The 13,669-nt window shown below is 37.9% G+C and overlaps 1 protein-coding gene across 4 annotated transcripts in view; it reads right to left on the bottom strand.

The window, feature by feature from the left end:
- Positions 1-1,689: 1,689 nt before the first annotated feature.
- Positions 1,690-13,669, bottom strand: part of GLCE (glucuronic acid epimerase) — a 94,455-nt gene continuing 82,475 nt past the window's right edge. For 2 of the 4 annotated variants that reach the window (XM_081050195.1, XM_081050196.1), the window contains 3 exons: positions 13,038-13,633; positions 10,727-10,972; positions 4,287-5,460 (listed from right to left, as the gene is read on the bottom strand). In XM_081050195.1, the coding sequence (XP_080906321.1) occupies positions 4,436-5,460; positions 10,727-10,972; positions 13,038-13,620 (1,854 nt within the window). In that variant the 5' untranslated portion in view covers positions 13,621-13,633 and the 3' untranslated portion in view covers positions 4,287-4,435. Of the gene's footprint in view, positions 4,164-4,286; positions 5,461-10,726; positions 10,973-13,037; positions 13,634-13,669 lie in introns of those variants that run through there. The other 2 variants (XM_081050198.1, XM_081050197.1) reach the window with 2 other exon arrangements.

The following is a 13,669-nucleotide window of genomic DNA, read 5'->3' as shown; positions in this document are numbered from 1 at the left end:
AGGTACGACCTTTCAAGAGGTCATTAAAAAGAGGTCATGCAAATGGCCTGAATTTAGTATGGCTGATGTCCTTATAAGAAGAGATTAGGACACAGACAACACTCAGAGGGCACAGGGAGAAGGCGGCCATCTGTAACCCAAGGGGAGGCCTTGGAAACCAAACCTGCTGACACCTTGATTTCAGACCTTCAGCCTCTGGAATTATGAGAAAATAAATTTCTGTTGTTTAAGCCACTCAGTCTGTGGTATTTTGTTATGGTAGCCCTAGCAAATACAGTGGTCCAGATTAGAGGAAAATGTAGAATTTACATTATATTTTTCTCTGTAATGGAGGCACTGTGTTATGAATGAGGGCTCATTAGTTATAAGTAACATATATCAAATCCAGCCAACTTCACACACAGAGGCATTTACCTTAAGGGTACAGTAGTATCTCATGGAACCAGAACGGAGTGCAGCTGGCCTCAGAAATGCCTTGGATCCAGGACCTGAAGCACTGTCAAGATTTTGTTTTCATCTCTGATTTTATACTGTCTCTGCTTCAGTTTTTCTTTTTCTTCTTCTTCTTTTTAGTCCAGCCGCATTTTGATTCCTGGGGAAGAGATTGATTGACCCAGCCTGACTGAAGGACTTACCTGGTTTAATAGTCACGGCCAGAGGAGGCAGGGTCAAGTGGCACACAGTGGCCGTCAGAGCCCTGTGGATATGAATAAGGCGTCCTCAGGAAAGGAGAGCTCAGCACACCGTGGAGTACGTCCTCTGTGGCATGGAGGGTCTGTCCCCTCTCAAGGGTAATGGGGAGACATACGTGAAATTCAGTGTGCTACAGCAGAATAACTAATATATTAACAGTTTGGCTACAAACAGCAAAATCAAAGCAAGATCAGCATGAGACCTCATCCAGACCAAAAACTGCTTGCCCTCTTATGGCTGTTTTCCAACTGAGGATGACAGAGAAGGAAGAGAGTTCAAGAATGTTGATTAGCAGCCTGTCAAAATATGTGCACCCATCAGCTGGAAAAAGCTGATTGGTGATCAATGGAAATTCCATTACATAAATGCTGCAGAATGTTTATAACCCCCAAAATAATGTGCAATGAAACATAATATGAAACCAGACTGGTCTCTGGTTTTATATGTATTTGGGAGCCTAAATTATTACTCTCTGAGAAATGGGGAAAAGATTAAATGATGCGTATTGTTCTGGAGAAAAGGCAAGTATAGGATATACAGGAAGGACCAACTTTCAAATAAATCTAAATCAGATAAAAGTAGTTACATCTGAATTAGCATGGAAAGGAGGTTATCACAGCTGGCATGACACAGTTTTTGCTCATGTCACCTCCTCTTCTTCCTTCCTCCTGGGACCCAGGCCTGAAGCCCCTGCCCACACCCTGTCTCCTCCATAGCACCTCAGCTGACTGGCCACACAATTCAGCATTTTATTTTTCTGAAACTGTTTTGTGGACATTGTGTTCTCCTCTACAGACTAAACCTCCTAGAGTAAGGCCCATGGAACATACTCTGACGCTGTCTTAAAAGGGCCTGATATACCTTTTAATGAACATCTGTTGCGTGCCTAGTTATCACAGGCTGAACAGGAAATGATGGTCAGAAATCCGCTTGCTGGGGTCAAACGATGTTAGAATAATTAGAGAAGAAAGAGAAATATCCAGGTATATTCTTTTTAAGATAAAAACTTTATTTTACAATTTTATAAAGCAGCTTTACATTAAGCACAAACAATCCATTTACTTTGTATAGAAACAAAATACCTTTCCATTTGCAAAAAATCAAGTTTTGCTGTATATAAAACTAACGTGTGCACATTGTGCTTAAACTGCAAAGTCTGTACAGCTTTACAAAGGACTACCCTTCAGAAGGGCATCCAGTAAACACTTTATTGCATATTTAACACATGGTATATAACCCACATGTACAATGGAGGAAAAACAAGAAAAGCAATTACAAGAAGGATGAAAATAGCAGCTTTCCGTGAAAGTTTGCACGTTGACAAAGAAAAAGGATTGCCACATCTGGAGTTGTGCTTGTGTGTCACTTTTGTATTTGCTCACAGACACTGGATGGTTTTTGGATGAAGCCTTTATGTACAGTAACTGCTAAAGGGTCAAACTTGACCTTTATCTGGAAACTTTTGGCTGGTTTTAAAACTGAAGTGGCAATAGACTTAATTTAACATCAAAGCTAACTCAAGATAAGTGTAAAAAACTAATACCTATAATCTTGAAACAAAGAAAAATTTAAAGAAAATAAAAACTTTCAAATACCTTCCCCATTCTCTCTAAGCTCATCGTAAGTAAACATTTTACATGATTTCAAATCCTAGAAAACTCCATCGGTGTTTAGGAACAAAAATGCAATGGATGGTCTTGGGCAGTGTTCCTCCGTGCACGCCCCCAGCTCACCTGCGTCAGAATCACCTGAATGCTTGTGAAAAATGCAGATCACCATGGTTCACAGGCAGATTTACTGAATACCTGGAATCTGTATTTCAATAAGCTCCTAGGTGGTTCTGAGTCATCCTAAAAATTTGAGAACCACTAGTTTGTACTGATGGTGTTGCTACAGGTTCAACTCACTCTCAGGAAAGTCTGGGATCACAAGAAAAATCAAGTTGCTGTTGCAATGTGGAAGGCAGTGTGAAACCAACAGCAATGAAATAGCAATGCCATTTCTAGATCAAAATGTCTTTCCTTTTTCAGTGGAAAAGGACAGACACATTGTTAAGGCACTGATATTTGTCACAGAAGCAGTACGCTACTGTTTTTATTGACTCCGTAATCTGAAGTGCCAGTACGCAAACACAAGGCAGAAGTCTGGACCGTTCTAAAATAATAGCAAATAATATGAAGTAAAAAGGGTTCCCAGATTGGAGAAAGTTTATTTTTGAGTGCTGAAAATAGAAATGAAGGCATCTAGATATTCTTGTTGGGACATCTAATGTATAAGAACTATGAAGGTCAAAAGCTAGGGGGAACCTAATAATCCACGACTGTTTTGTTATGGGCAAAAAAGAGTTTTGATGTGCATTTGATATAGGTCATAGACAAACTGCACTGTGGGGTCTCATATTTCCAATCTGTATCAGTTATAGTATTGATTTAGTGTACGGTCATACACTAAAAGAAAAGAGCAAAATCAACCTCTCGGTTCTGACCTAATGCTTGAAGCCCTACAGCAGACACTGCCCAGGTTATGTGGGCTAGGAAACCTATAGGTGTAGTGGGGTATAGTGAGGTATAAAAGCCAAATAAAGGTCTGATTACACATACACAGCAAATGCAGTAGCATCACTTCTGTCCACGGCTGAAATAATTAAAGATTAAAATTGCAAAGGAAAAAAAATAATGCGCCGAGTCAACGGTTTAGAAAGTTGAAGACCAAGAATAATCTAAGTAGAGAAAAAAACCTGGTATGATTCTTGTATGTGATATTTGATCTAATATTTTTCTTTAAGAGGGGGAAAAATCTTGAAACAGTAGTGGCGGTGGACTTATCAAAATTACTAGCTCCTTCCCAAATTTAAGTTTATAATCAAGTTTCCCAAAAATGTCCTAAAAATGTTCCCCCCAAATAGACAAAACTCTTGAGTGTCGTCTGAAATGAAATACAAAATTCTAGATACTGACAAAAGAAACTATCACAATGGGGATAGGGGAGGGACAGACTGATTATCAAACCTTTACTGATTGTAGATCAAGTTTCATAACATAACATTTTTGTAATTTCTTGTGCAGTCAACATGTTTCATTTTAGTTGTGCTTACATCACGTAACTGTGAAGCCTGAACACTGACTGTGTTTTTAATTTACACATCAAGAAAACTATAAATTCAAAATATTCTCCATATATAACAAATTGAACAAATGCAACAAATGCTCATTTGCCCCCAAGAAGTTAATCTATAGAAAAAACAAACAAACATCATTTTAAAAAGTTGCACACAGTTCACTATTCAGGCTACAAGTAAATATTTACTGTATTACAGCACATTTTTTAAAAGTCTGCTTTCAACATAAACATAAATAATCACATTTTAAAAGCACCCCATACTAAGCTTTCAGGTAAGTGCTAGACAGTTGGCCAGTAAGTTACTTACCATTCGCTTTCCCAAGCCGAGAGGGACTTGGCTACCTGTGGAGCTGTACAGGGAGACAAGCAAGGCAGAGTTAAACGCCGTTGTTCGGCCCACTGGCTAAACACCTTCCTGCTCTAAATGCCATCTACATTTCTAAACAACCAACAGGTGGAATGCAGTTCTCTCTGAAGGCTGGTTTGAAGGATCATTGATCACTTTGATGACATCCACAAAAGCCTAGTCTACGACCTTTGAACATGTGCCTGTGCTCTGCTGAGACAGGGCCCGGAGTTCTTGTGTACAGCAGAGGCTGAAATCTGATTTTGGTTGTGAGCTCTAGTTGTGCTTTGCCCTGCTGCCTTTAAGGTAGCTTTTCCACCTCTTGACAAACTCTTTGAAGATTGGGGACTCATCAATGGTGCTGAGGAGCTGCAGCTGATTGATGTGGGTGGTGTGATAGTCCCAGCGGGCCAGGTTGGGGGCAATGCCCAGCATGAAGTGCCGGAGGTCATAGATGGTTCCTGAGCCAGTGTCGTACAAGGGGAGCATGGCTTTCAAGGATTCCATGCCACGCTCATACAGGAACCTCGCTTCTTTCCCGAGTTTTTCCCCTGCAGTTTCTTTTAAGTCATACAGCCCAATTAAAGAATACATAAAGCCATTTAAAACAAAAGAGCTAGGTGTGGTTGGATATTCTTCATACCAGTCATGTTTATTCATAAACACAGCTTTAACTCCATGCTGTTCTGATAGAAACTTGTAAGGGGCTGTTGCCCTTAAAGCTGAATTGAGGAATACTTGGTCTTTTGTTAACAGATAGGCCCTGACTAAGGTAGAGATGGCTTGCCCTTGGGCCATGGCAGAGTACCACCCTGGCTCTAAAGACTTGAACCCTTCCCCTAACTTACGGGTCACCATAATTGGCCAGCCACCTTTCTCGTCTTGGTTCCTTACCAGCCAATCACTGGCAGCGAAGAATGCGGCCATGTGGGCTGTGGTGGAGATGGTAACGTTGTCAAGGAATCCTTTCCCTTTTGCAATCAGCCTAACCACCTTCTTGGGCATTATTTTGGTTGGCTTGACAGCTTTTGTGTTGGAAAGACCCACTCCTTTCCTGAGGTCAGTGACCAGGTCCCTGGTAACTGTGCTCCATGAAGTTCTGGGCCCGATGCCATAGTATATGTCTCTTTCTTTAAAAGCAATTAGCTGGGTATTTGAGACGTAATGTACAGTGAAGAGCTGATTCTTTTCTGTGGTCTCTAGAACCACGGACACACTTCCATTTGTCAAGAACTTGAGGTCGAATGAAATAATAAAATCTTTTGTGTTCCCCAGTTGCAAAGATACACCATCACTGGTTTCTGTAGGGGATAAAATATATCCACAAAGACTGGTTAGAATAAAAGCTCTTTGTATTTAAAAGTTAACTATAATTCATCCTTGACAAGAACTGGTCATACAAGATTAACGCTTCAATATTTTGTGTCATATTATTAGTATTATTTTTACTACATTACCACAAACCACAGAATTGGTAATTCCATGATGGCTTGTGAGCATCAGGCCAAAGCTCTTACCTTTAGGCCTGACTGGTTTACATTAGAGGGTGAAGAGCAAAGGGCTAAGGTATTGTTTTCTAGATCAAATGTTGGTGGTCAATAATCAATGACTGTTCTACTATACTCATTCTGCAAAGAGAAAAACATAGTCCGAAGCTGGCTCAGCACATAATCTTGCAAGGGAGAGACTAGAAGGAAAGAATGCCTACACATGAATGTAAAATTTTAAATTTAATTAACATTTAATAAGTATTTACTATGTTCTAAGTGCTTTATAAATATTAACTCACTTAATCTTTATGCAAATTACAAGAGTAAGTGCAGTCACTCTCACTTTACAAAGGAGGAATTTAGACACAGAGAGGTTAAGTAAATTGCCTCAGGTACCAAGAGTTGAACCCAAGTTGTCTAATCTGGCTCCACAATACATACTCTTAATCATGACTTGACATGGGAAATGATAGGTTTGTTTTCAGATATTTGCAGAAACTGTGAATAAAATTTCTGGAAATTAAGGAATAGGCTCACGTAGTCAACACACAGTGAGGGATACTGGGGGAGGTGGAGGAAGCAGCGCAGGCTTTGGAATTAAAACACCACCACCTTGTCTCAATTCTTACTCTCCCACTTACTAGCTTTGAGATGTTCAATAAATATAACTCTTTGCATCTCAATTTTTTCACATGTTAAATAGAGATGATATTATTCTGCAAGGTAATTGTGAGGATTTTAAAAAAAGATAGTGGCTTGCAACATATTAAAAAATTACAGTGATTATCATTATTTTCCTGAAGCCATTGGCTTCAGAGGCTGGTAAAATAGTGAAAGTTGTTTTATCCAGTAAATTGTCAAATAGGAAATTTCTCCTGGATGTCTATAGTGCAATGATGGCTGACTCCCAGGAAGATGACTTTCTGAATACTGCTGGGCTAGGATTACCGAGAAAAGAAACCAAGCACATTAAACCAGACAGCACCAGCAGCAGCAGCAAGAACAAGAACAAAAAATATATGTCATACAAATTTTAAAGATAAATATGAATATCTCAATCTTTATAGAGCTTAAAATTTCAAAACACATGTACCGTGTTTCCCCCAAAATAAGACCTAGCCAGACAATTAGCTCTAATGTGTCTTTTGGAGCAAAAATTAATATAAGACTGAGTCTTATATTATATTATATAATTATGATTATATTATATAAGACCCGGTCTTATATTGTATTATATATATAAGACCGAATTTATATTATATTATATTATTATATTATGTTATGTTATGTTACGGTACGTTACATTACATTAAAGACCCGGTCTTAATATTATGATAAAATAAGACCGGGTTTTATATTAATTTTTGCTCCAAAAGACACATTAGAGCTGATTGTCCGATCTTATATTTGGAGAAACATGGTATTATCTCACTTGACTTCCCTTTTTAGAGATGAAGATATGGAGGCTTTGCAAGGTTAAAAGGTTTACCCAAAGCCAAATGCTAATTAGTGGTGCAGTAGGGACTAGAAACCAGGATTCCCAGACCTAGTTTCAAAGACCGTGAAAACAGAAATTATATTGGAAACAGCATCTCGTGAGAATAATCAGTGGAAGAGTTATGTCTCTTAAATACAGCCATAGAATCAGATCTGCTTTGAGGAGTCCTTGAGGAAATCTTCAGTGTGTCACCAAGAGCAAAGATTAGAAATGTGAACTGATGATAGCATATACAGTGTGACTAGTTTGGAGAGTATTCTCATGCTGAGTTGATCACTTAACTCTCCTAATATTGGACTTGACCAGTGTGGAGATAATTGACCCCAGGCTCTTAATTACTTCGTTTGATGGGACAATTATGGAAATTGTACCAAGAATGAGAAAATCTTGATAGATTTATACATAAAATGATGCTTTGAGTGGCTTTTTTAAAAAGTGGTTTCAGAAGTACAGTTCTAACATAGTAAAAATCCATTCAATCTGGAAAAATGTGAACATGCAATCTCCCTCTTAACTAGCATTTTTCTGCAACTATAGTCAAACAGAATCTGATGCTCATTACAACATCCCTGAAACACTGTAAGATTCCACTGTCTTATGAATCACTCAAAATTAAATTATATTCAGCAGAGCAGACTATCTTGAGTGCTGCTTATTTTTTCATTCTTAGGGTAATGCCTCATTAATCAGACAATAGTATTAACTATGACATCCATTCTTACCAAACGGGGTAACAATGACCCATCTTTAGAAGTCCAAATGGAAGGAAGCTGAAAAAATACCCATCATTTTTCTTCCAGAATTCCATTCTGAATTTTACTTTATGTATATAAATCCAATGAAATGATATGGTTCAATCAATTACATAATGTCTCAGTGAAACAGATTCGATCAAATAACTCAGTAATGAATGATGTCATAGGACGTAACCTTTTAAAAAACCACTATTAATTTCCCTAAAACCTACCACCACCAGGGGGGATTACTGAGCCACATAGGAGAAGTGACAGGGAAGTCACAATTCCCCATTTAAATCAATCTACCAACAATTATAATTTTCACAACGATTTTACGATAGTTCTTTTAGTTCACATTTTATAATTGTCAACATCACTCAGAAGGATCTGAATGGTATCAAATGAAATGTGACTTTGGTAGTGGCAACCAGTATGGAAGTACAGTAGGCAAGGCGCTCAGCTCTACTGGTGGCCTTACGCTACTTGGAGGCCCCTGCTTTAAATCTACTAATAGAAAATTGAATTTCCTAATTGTTTGAAATCCATGACCCCTCCTCTCTCTGAGTAGGTGTTCCCAGGAGTCACTACAAGTGTCTATTTTTCCGATATGTGTACACGTACTTTAGGCAACAAAGAATGATAAACATTTAAGAGCAGTCTTTAATTCAATGTTTTTACATACAACACAAACTGTTATCATCACTCATTTATTTAATCAACAGGTTTACTATGTGGAATGAGAAGAGGCCCTACTTAGAACCTCCAGGAACAGTGAGAGATAAGGGTCAGGTAGAGGAAGAGAAGCTCATAAGAAGCCTGAGAAAGAATGGCTACAGAGAGAGGAGAAAATGAGGTCGTGGAGATGACGTGAAGAGAGTGCTCTGGAAAAGGGAGAGTTCATTTAATTTAATAGAGTAGGACAGGTATAAGGTTTCAATTCATTGAAAATTCAGTTCCATTTTAAAATTAGGAAGAGGAACAAACCATTATTCAACAAATAAATGAAAAATATGCTGCAGACCCACGCTATGATTCTTTCCTCTAGATGATTTCGTCCCTTTGAGGGAAAAAAAAATTTCAAGGCCAAAAAAGAAAGACTAGAAGGCCAACAGCATTTAGGCCGTGGTCCACCAGAGCCTCACCTCACTTAGTCCTATGCTTTTATGTACAAGTCCTCACTTCTTCTCCACAGTGATTCTCTGAATGTCTCCCATGGGCCGATATCCTCCAAAAAGCCTCATCTCATACCAATGCCTTAACAAAACAGACTCACTCTGAGATTTCTTTCTCCTGCTCTGAGCAACAACTCCCATGTAACTCCAACTTACTCCCCCTCATACACTTGTATTGAATGCAATGCCAGGTGTACCTGTTATCAAAACAAGCACCCCAGTCCCAGCTAGCACACTGCCACCAACAGGGAGTTCCAACTGTGAGTAGTGTGTGTCTCACTGGCAGAGTGACTGACTGTCACAGACTTCTCTCCTCCATAGGCTTAAAACCACCTTAGGCAGTAGCCAGGGCATCCAAAAGTGCGCCATGAAATCTATTGCTCTAAATAGGATAGGGTTCAAAAGATTGTTTTAGAAAACTTCCTAACACTTGAGGAGATCAAGATGAGGACTGCTGTTTTCTACCCTAATCCAGATATTATTAATTAGTGCAAAAATAAGCGCATTGGGTGCATCCCCAACCAAATATCCTTTTGCTTAGTCTCATCATTTCCTGCTGCAATAACCTCTTAGGTATCACAAGCTAAATATTCTTAAACATTTCCATGTACTTTCTCACCCTGCCACGTCTGTTGTTTTACAATAAGTAAAGATGCTCTATGCATTGGAATATCACAGAATGCCATAGGAGAAAAGAAGTTCTAGTGACAGAATAAAAACGAAAGGTCACCCATTATTTGCACTGCATTAAGCACTCATAAATCCCTTACTGAAGGCCATCCAGAATGACTAGATTTGTATTGTGGCTTTCAAGGTCTGTGAATTATGCAGTCATCAATAAAGGACAAGAAGAGAATACAGAAGAGGTCTTATAACCTTTCTCTCTTTTTATTTACCGACTGCAAGGTTGACGGGATGGGGGGTGGGGTGAGTTCTGTTCTTGACAACATTTCCCGATAGGGAATTTAAGCCTGAGGTGCTAACCAAAATTATTTCATTGTCTTTTAAAATAATGGACTCATTCATTCTCACGGATATTGATTAGTGGAGAAAAATGCATTACATCCTAATTAATGAGACTGTCTTAGTAAAAGGGGAAATGTTGCATAAAGTTAATTTGATTTTATAAATGATTTTATTAATGAAATGGTTGTATATGAAATTTGAGACAATCTAGTACATTAACAAAATTTAATATGGGAAGCAAGCCTAGTTGGTATGCTGTATTATCTTAAAAAAGCTATAAGCTACTGGTAAAAAATAGGCAAAGAAAAGGATGGTTCTTTCCATAAACAAAAATTTCTACCTTCATGCAAAATAAAGATAGAATTTAAAAATTAAAGAATACTGTACTGAAATAGTAAAATAAACAGAGGAACTTCGTTCCTGTGGGATATAGATCCTGGAAGGAGATACACACGATACAGTCACCTGGACCTTAATATTAAATCTATGGCTTGGCTCTTCACAGAGTAAATATGCCTCTTATAACCCTGACTTTTTAGCTGTTCCTTTTTTAGGGGTTTCATTTGGGTGACACCATTTGTTTATATACGTAATATAAAGGGTCTGCTAATGTGTTTTTTTAAAACCATAAAAACAATTTTAAGGGAGTGTCAGATGCCATAAATCAACATAAAATTACCAGACACATATAATACATCACATACCTGGGGCTATGAACTGTTTAACATTGGTAAATCTAGACTTATCAGCCACACTAGCCACAGAGCAGCCCTTCGGCACGGTCCAGTCACTGGGCTTGCTGAGTTTGTCCCTGTCTTCTGCTGTTTCATACACCTCTATGTGAGGGGGTTTCTCAGTTAGATTCTTGCTGTAATGACTTAACCCATACTGTGCGATTTGGATTGGGTAGAAATAGCCTTGAGGTCCCCACTGCGTAGATAAAGGTACACCTATAAAATAGAGAAACAAAATAAATAACCATGTCCAGATATTTACAAGCTTGTTCTGAACTGTGCTACTTTTGGAGATATTGTAAGGTTATCAGCACATTTTAAGCTTCCTTATTATATGATTTTCATAATTACGAAAAAATAGTATCAAATTAACCAGATATGAAAAACAAAATTAAGTGTTCATTCACTTTCATTCATTATTTGTTGACAGATAGCAATGCAATATTGTAGATTATCTTTCAAGGACTGACTTTTTATGTGTTAATTTTGCTCACAGTTACAGATATCATATTTTATAATTGTTTCATACATTCAAGTTTTGCACAATTTAAATACATGTAGATAATGTTATCACAGCTTTATTCTCGAATGTCAATCCTGAAATTTTCTTAAATATTTGTACTTAACAATCAAGTTAACTAGTTACTCATCTTTCCCTCCAATATCAAGATGTGGTCTAATAAGTATATAATCTGATAGTTAACGTATTTCTTTAAGAAGTCAGTTGTGACTAGACAACTTAAAGTATAAACATAGCTTGTGACTCTTTTCCATATCCTTCATGTCAAAACGTAATTCTTGAGAACAAGGAGGATTTTAAAAAATGAATTAAAGTTGTATATTTAAACATAGATTCTTGAAATAATTCACTAATGGGTCACCTATTGTAAAGTTCTAAGGAAAACCTTTAAACGTTTGGTGTCAGTGTTTATTTTAGTAATTTTCTACGTGGGAAACACAACCCTATCACATTGCACAGAAGGTTGTATTGTTGCGTCACGGTGTATGTGCTGAGATATAAGCTCCTATCTGTAGTTCTAGTCTCAGCAGAAACTGGGAACCTATAAAACCATTTGTGTTCTGATGTAGTTTCAACACAGGATAAGAAATTAGGGACCATACAGGCTAAGAAACCTAGGCTACAAATAAGCTTTTTAACTTCTGTATTCTTTCTCCAACGGGGGATTTTTTTCTCCCCAAAATTCAAATAGAATTATTTTTATTTAATAAAAGGAGGCTTATACAATCTCATTAAAGATGGGTGATAACTATAATAATGTGCAACTGGCTTAAGAATTGAGAGGCTGATTGATGGACTAGTTGGCTAGGAACATACTGTAGTATTCAAAATATTTTAGTATAATGATAGAGACTCCGTCATGAATCAATGGGGAAAAGACATTATTCAATACATGTTGGGAAAAAAAAATCTAAAGTAAGACCTTAACTCTGTACCATTTACCAAAACATAAATCAATTTAGCAGGACTAAAAAGATAAATGTAAAAAAAACACCAAAAACCATAGAACATTCAGAGAAAATACAGATGAACAGCTGATCATAGTGGGACAAATGACTTTCAAAGCACAAAAGAAAAAGGTTAAAAGTCCCTTTGTTTAGTAAATAGAACTGAAAACTTCTAAAATTAGCACATCATAAGTAAATGAAAAGCCAAATTCAATTTGGCTTTCTGATCAATCCTAGGTTTGAAATACAAATTCCAAATTGTACTAACATACTATAAGGAACGCTTACTGCTCCAAGTTTGAAAGACAACATGTAATAGACTATAGAAGTTCAGAATACGTTCAGAGAAAATGGTATCTACGTATTGTATTGTTCTAAGGACTTTAAACCTCCATCTAGAGATGATACCTGGCTAATCCGGAAAAAGACTGTATTGGAATATTGATGGGTCCATTGAATGATGTCTGTCTCTTTCCCATCTCCTCTGATAGGATAATAACTGTATATTTTAACTCAAAATTTCTGGAGATGCGGTGCCTTGACCTTACTGGTAAGAACTTAGATTCTGCGGCAGGTTAATGGGATAATCCTATTTAGTCAGGTATGATCTTATTGCAGCCCTTAAATCATACCAGCTTGAAGGTTGCCCTAGGTTCAGACTTAATGTGTTCCTCCCTGCTAAGTCAGTGATGAAAGGTCTCTTGAAAGTAAGCTACTGTATGTATGTACTTGCTATATAATTAACACCTACAGTTTCCTATTCTTTAACACAGCCAAGATTAAAAAAAGTGCAGTGGAGCACACGGATACCTACCTTCAAGCCCACTTATGCACTTGACTCTGTCTCGGACTTCCACATTGTAGCCTTCGAAGGACATAAACACACCATCAGGATGATAAGGGGCTCTCTGAGCATAGACTTTGGAATAGCTATGAGAGAACTCAAACCTGTCATAGCCATCATACTGAACCATCTTTCCATAAACGTCAAAATATTTCTCTACCCAAGTGAACGGAAGAAAGATTTCATTGCCCTCTCGTCTCCCTTTAATCGTGTGTTCATCATTTATGAGGCAGTCAATTTCTTCGTATTTGAGCCCTAACACCTTGCTTCCCCCATTGCTGTTGAAGCCACCGGCGACAGGGGGCGCTTTCTGCTGCTCTTGAGGGAAGGCCTCCTCAGACTGTTTGGCCTGGTGGTTCACATAGTTGTTACTCTCCGATGCTGCTGCTCTTTTTTCTAATCCATCCACTCTGAAGCCACTACTCAAGTGCCGTGGAAACTGGATTGCTTTGTCGCTGGAACACTTATTCCACAGAAGCACTGTGACCAAAGTGAAGAGTGCGCAGATGATAATCAAAGTCTTATAGTTGACCCGAGCTGCCAAGCAACGCATATTCACACCATACCTACGGAGGCAAGAAGAAACATTCATGCAAAGATGT

Source organism: Rhinolophus hipposideros, assembly GCF_964194185.1.
Source record: "Rhinolophus hipposideros genome assembly, chromosome: 5".
NCBI lineage: Eukaryota > Metazoa > Chordata > Mammalia > Chiroptera > Rhinolophidae > Rhinolophus > Rhinolophus hipposideros.
Note: the sequence above shows the minus strand (reverse complement) of the source record. Positions and strands in the feature narration are given on the sequence as shown.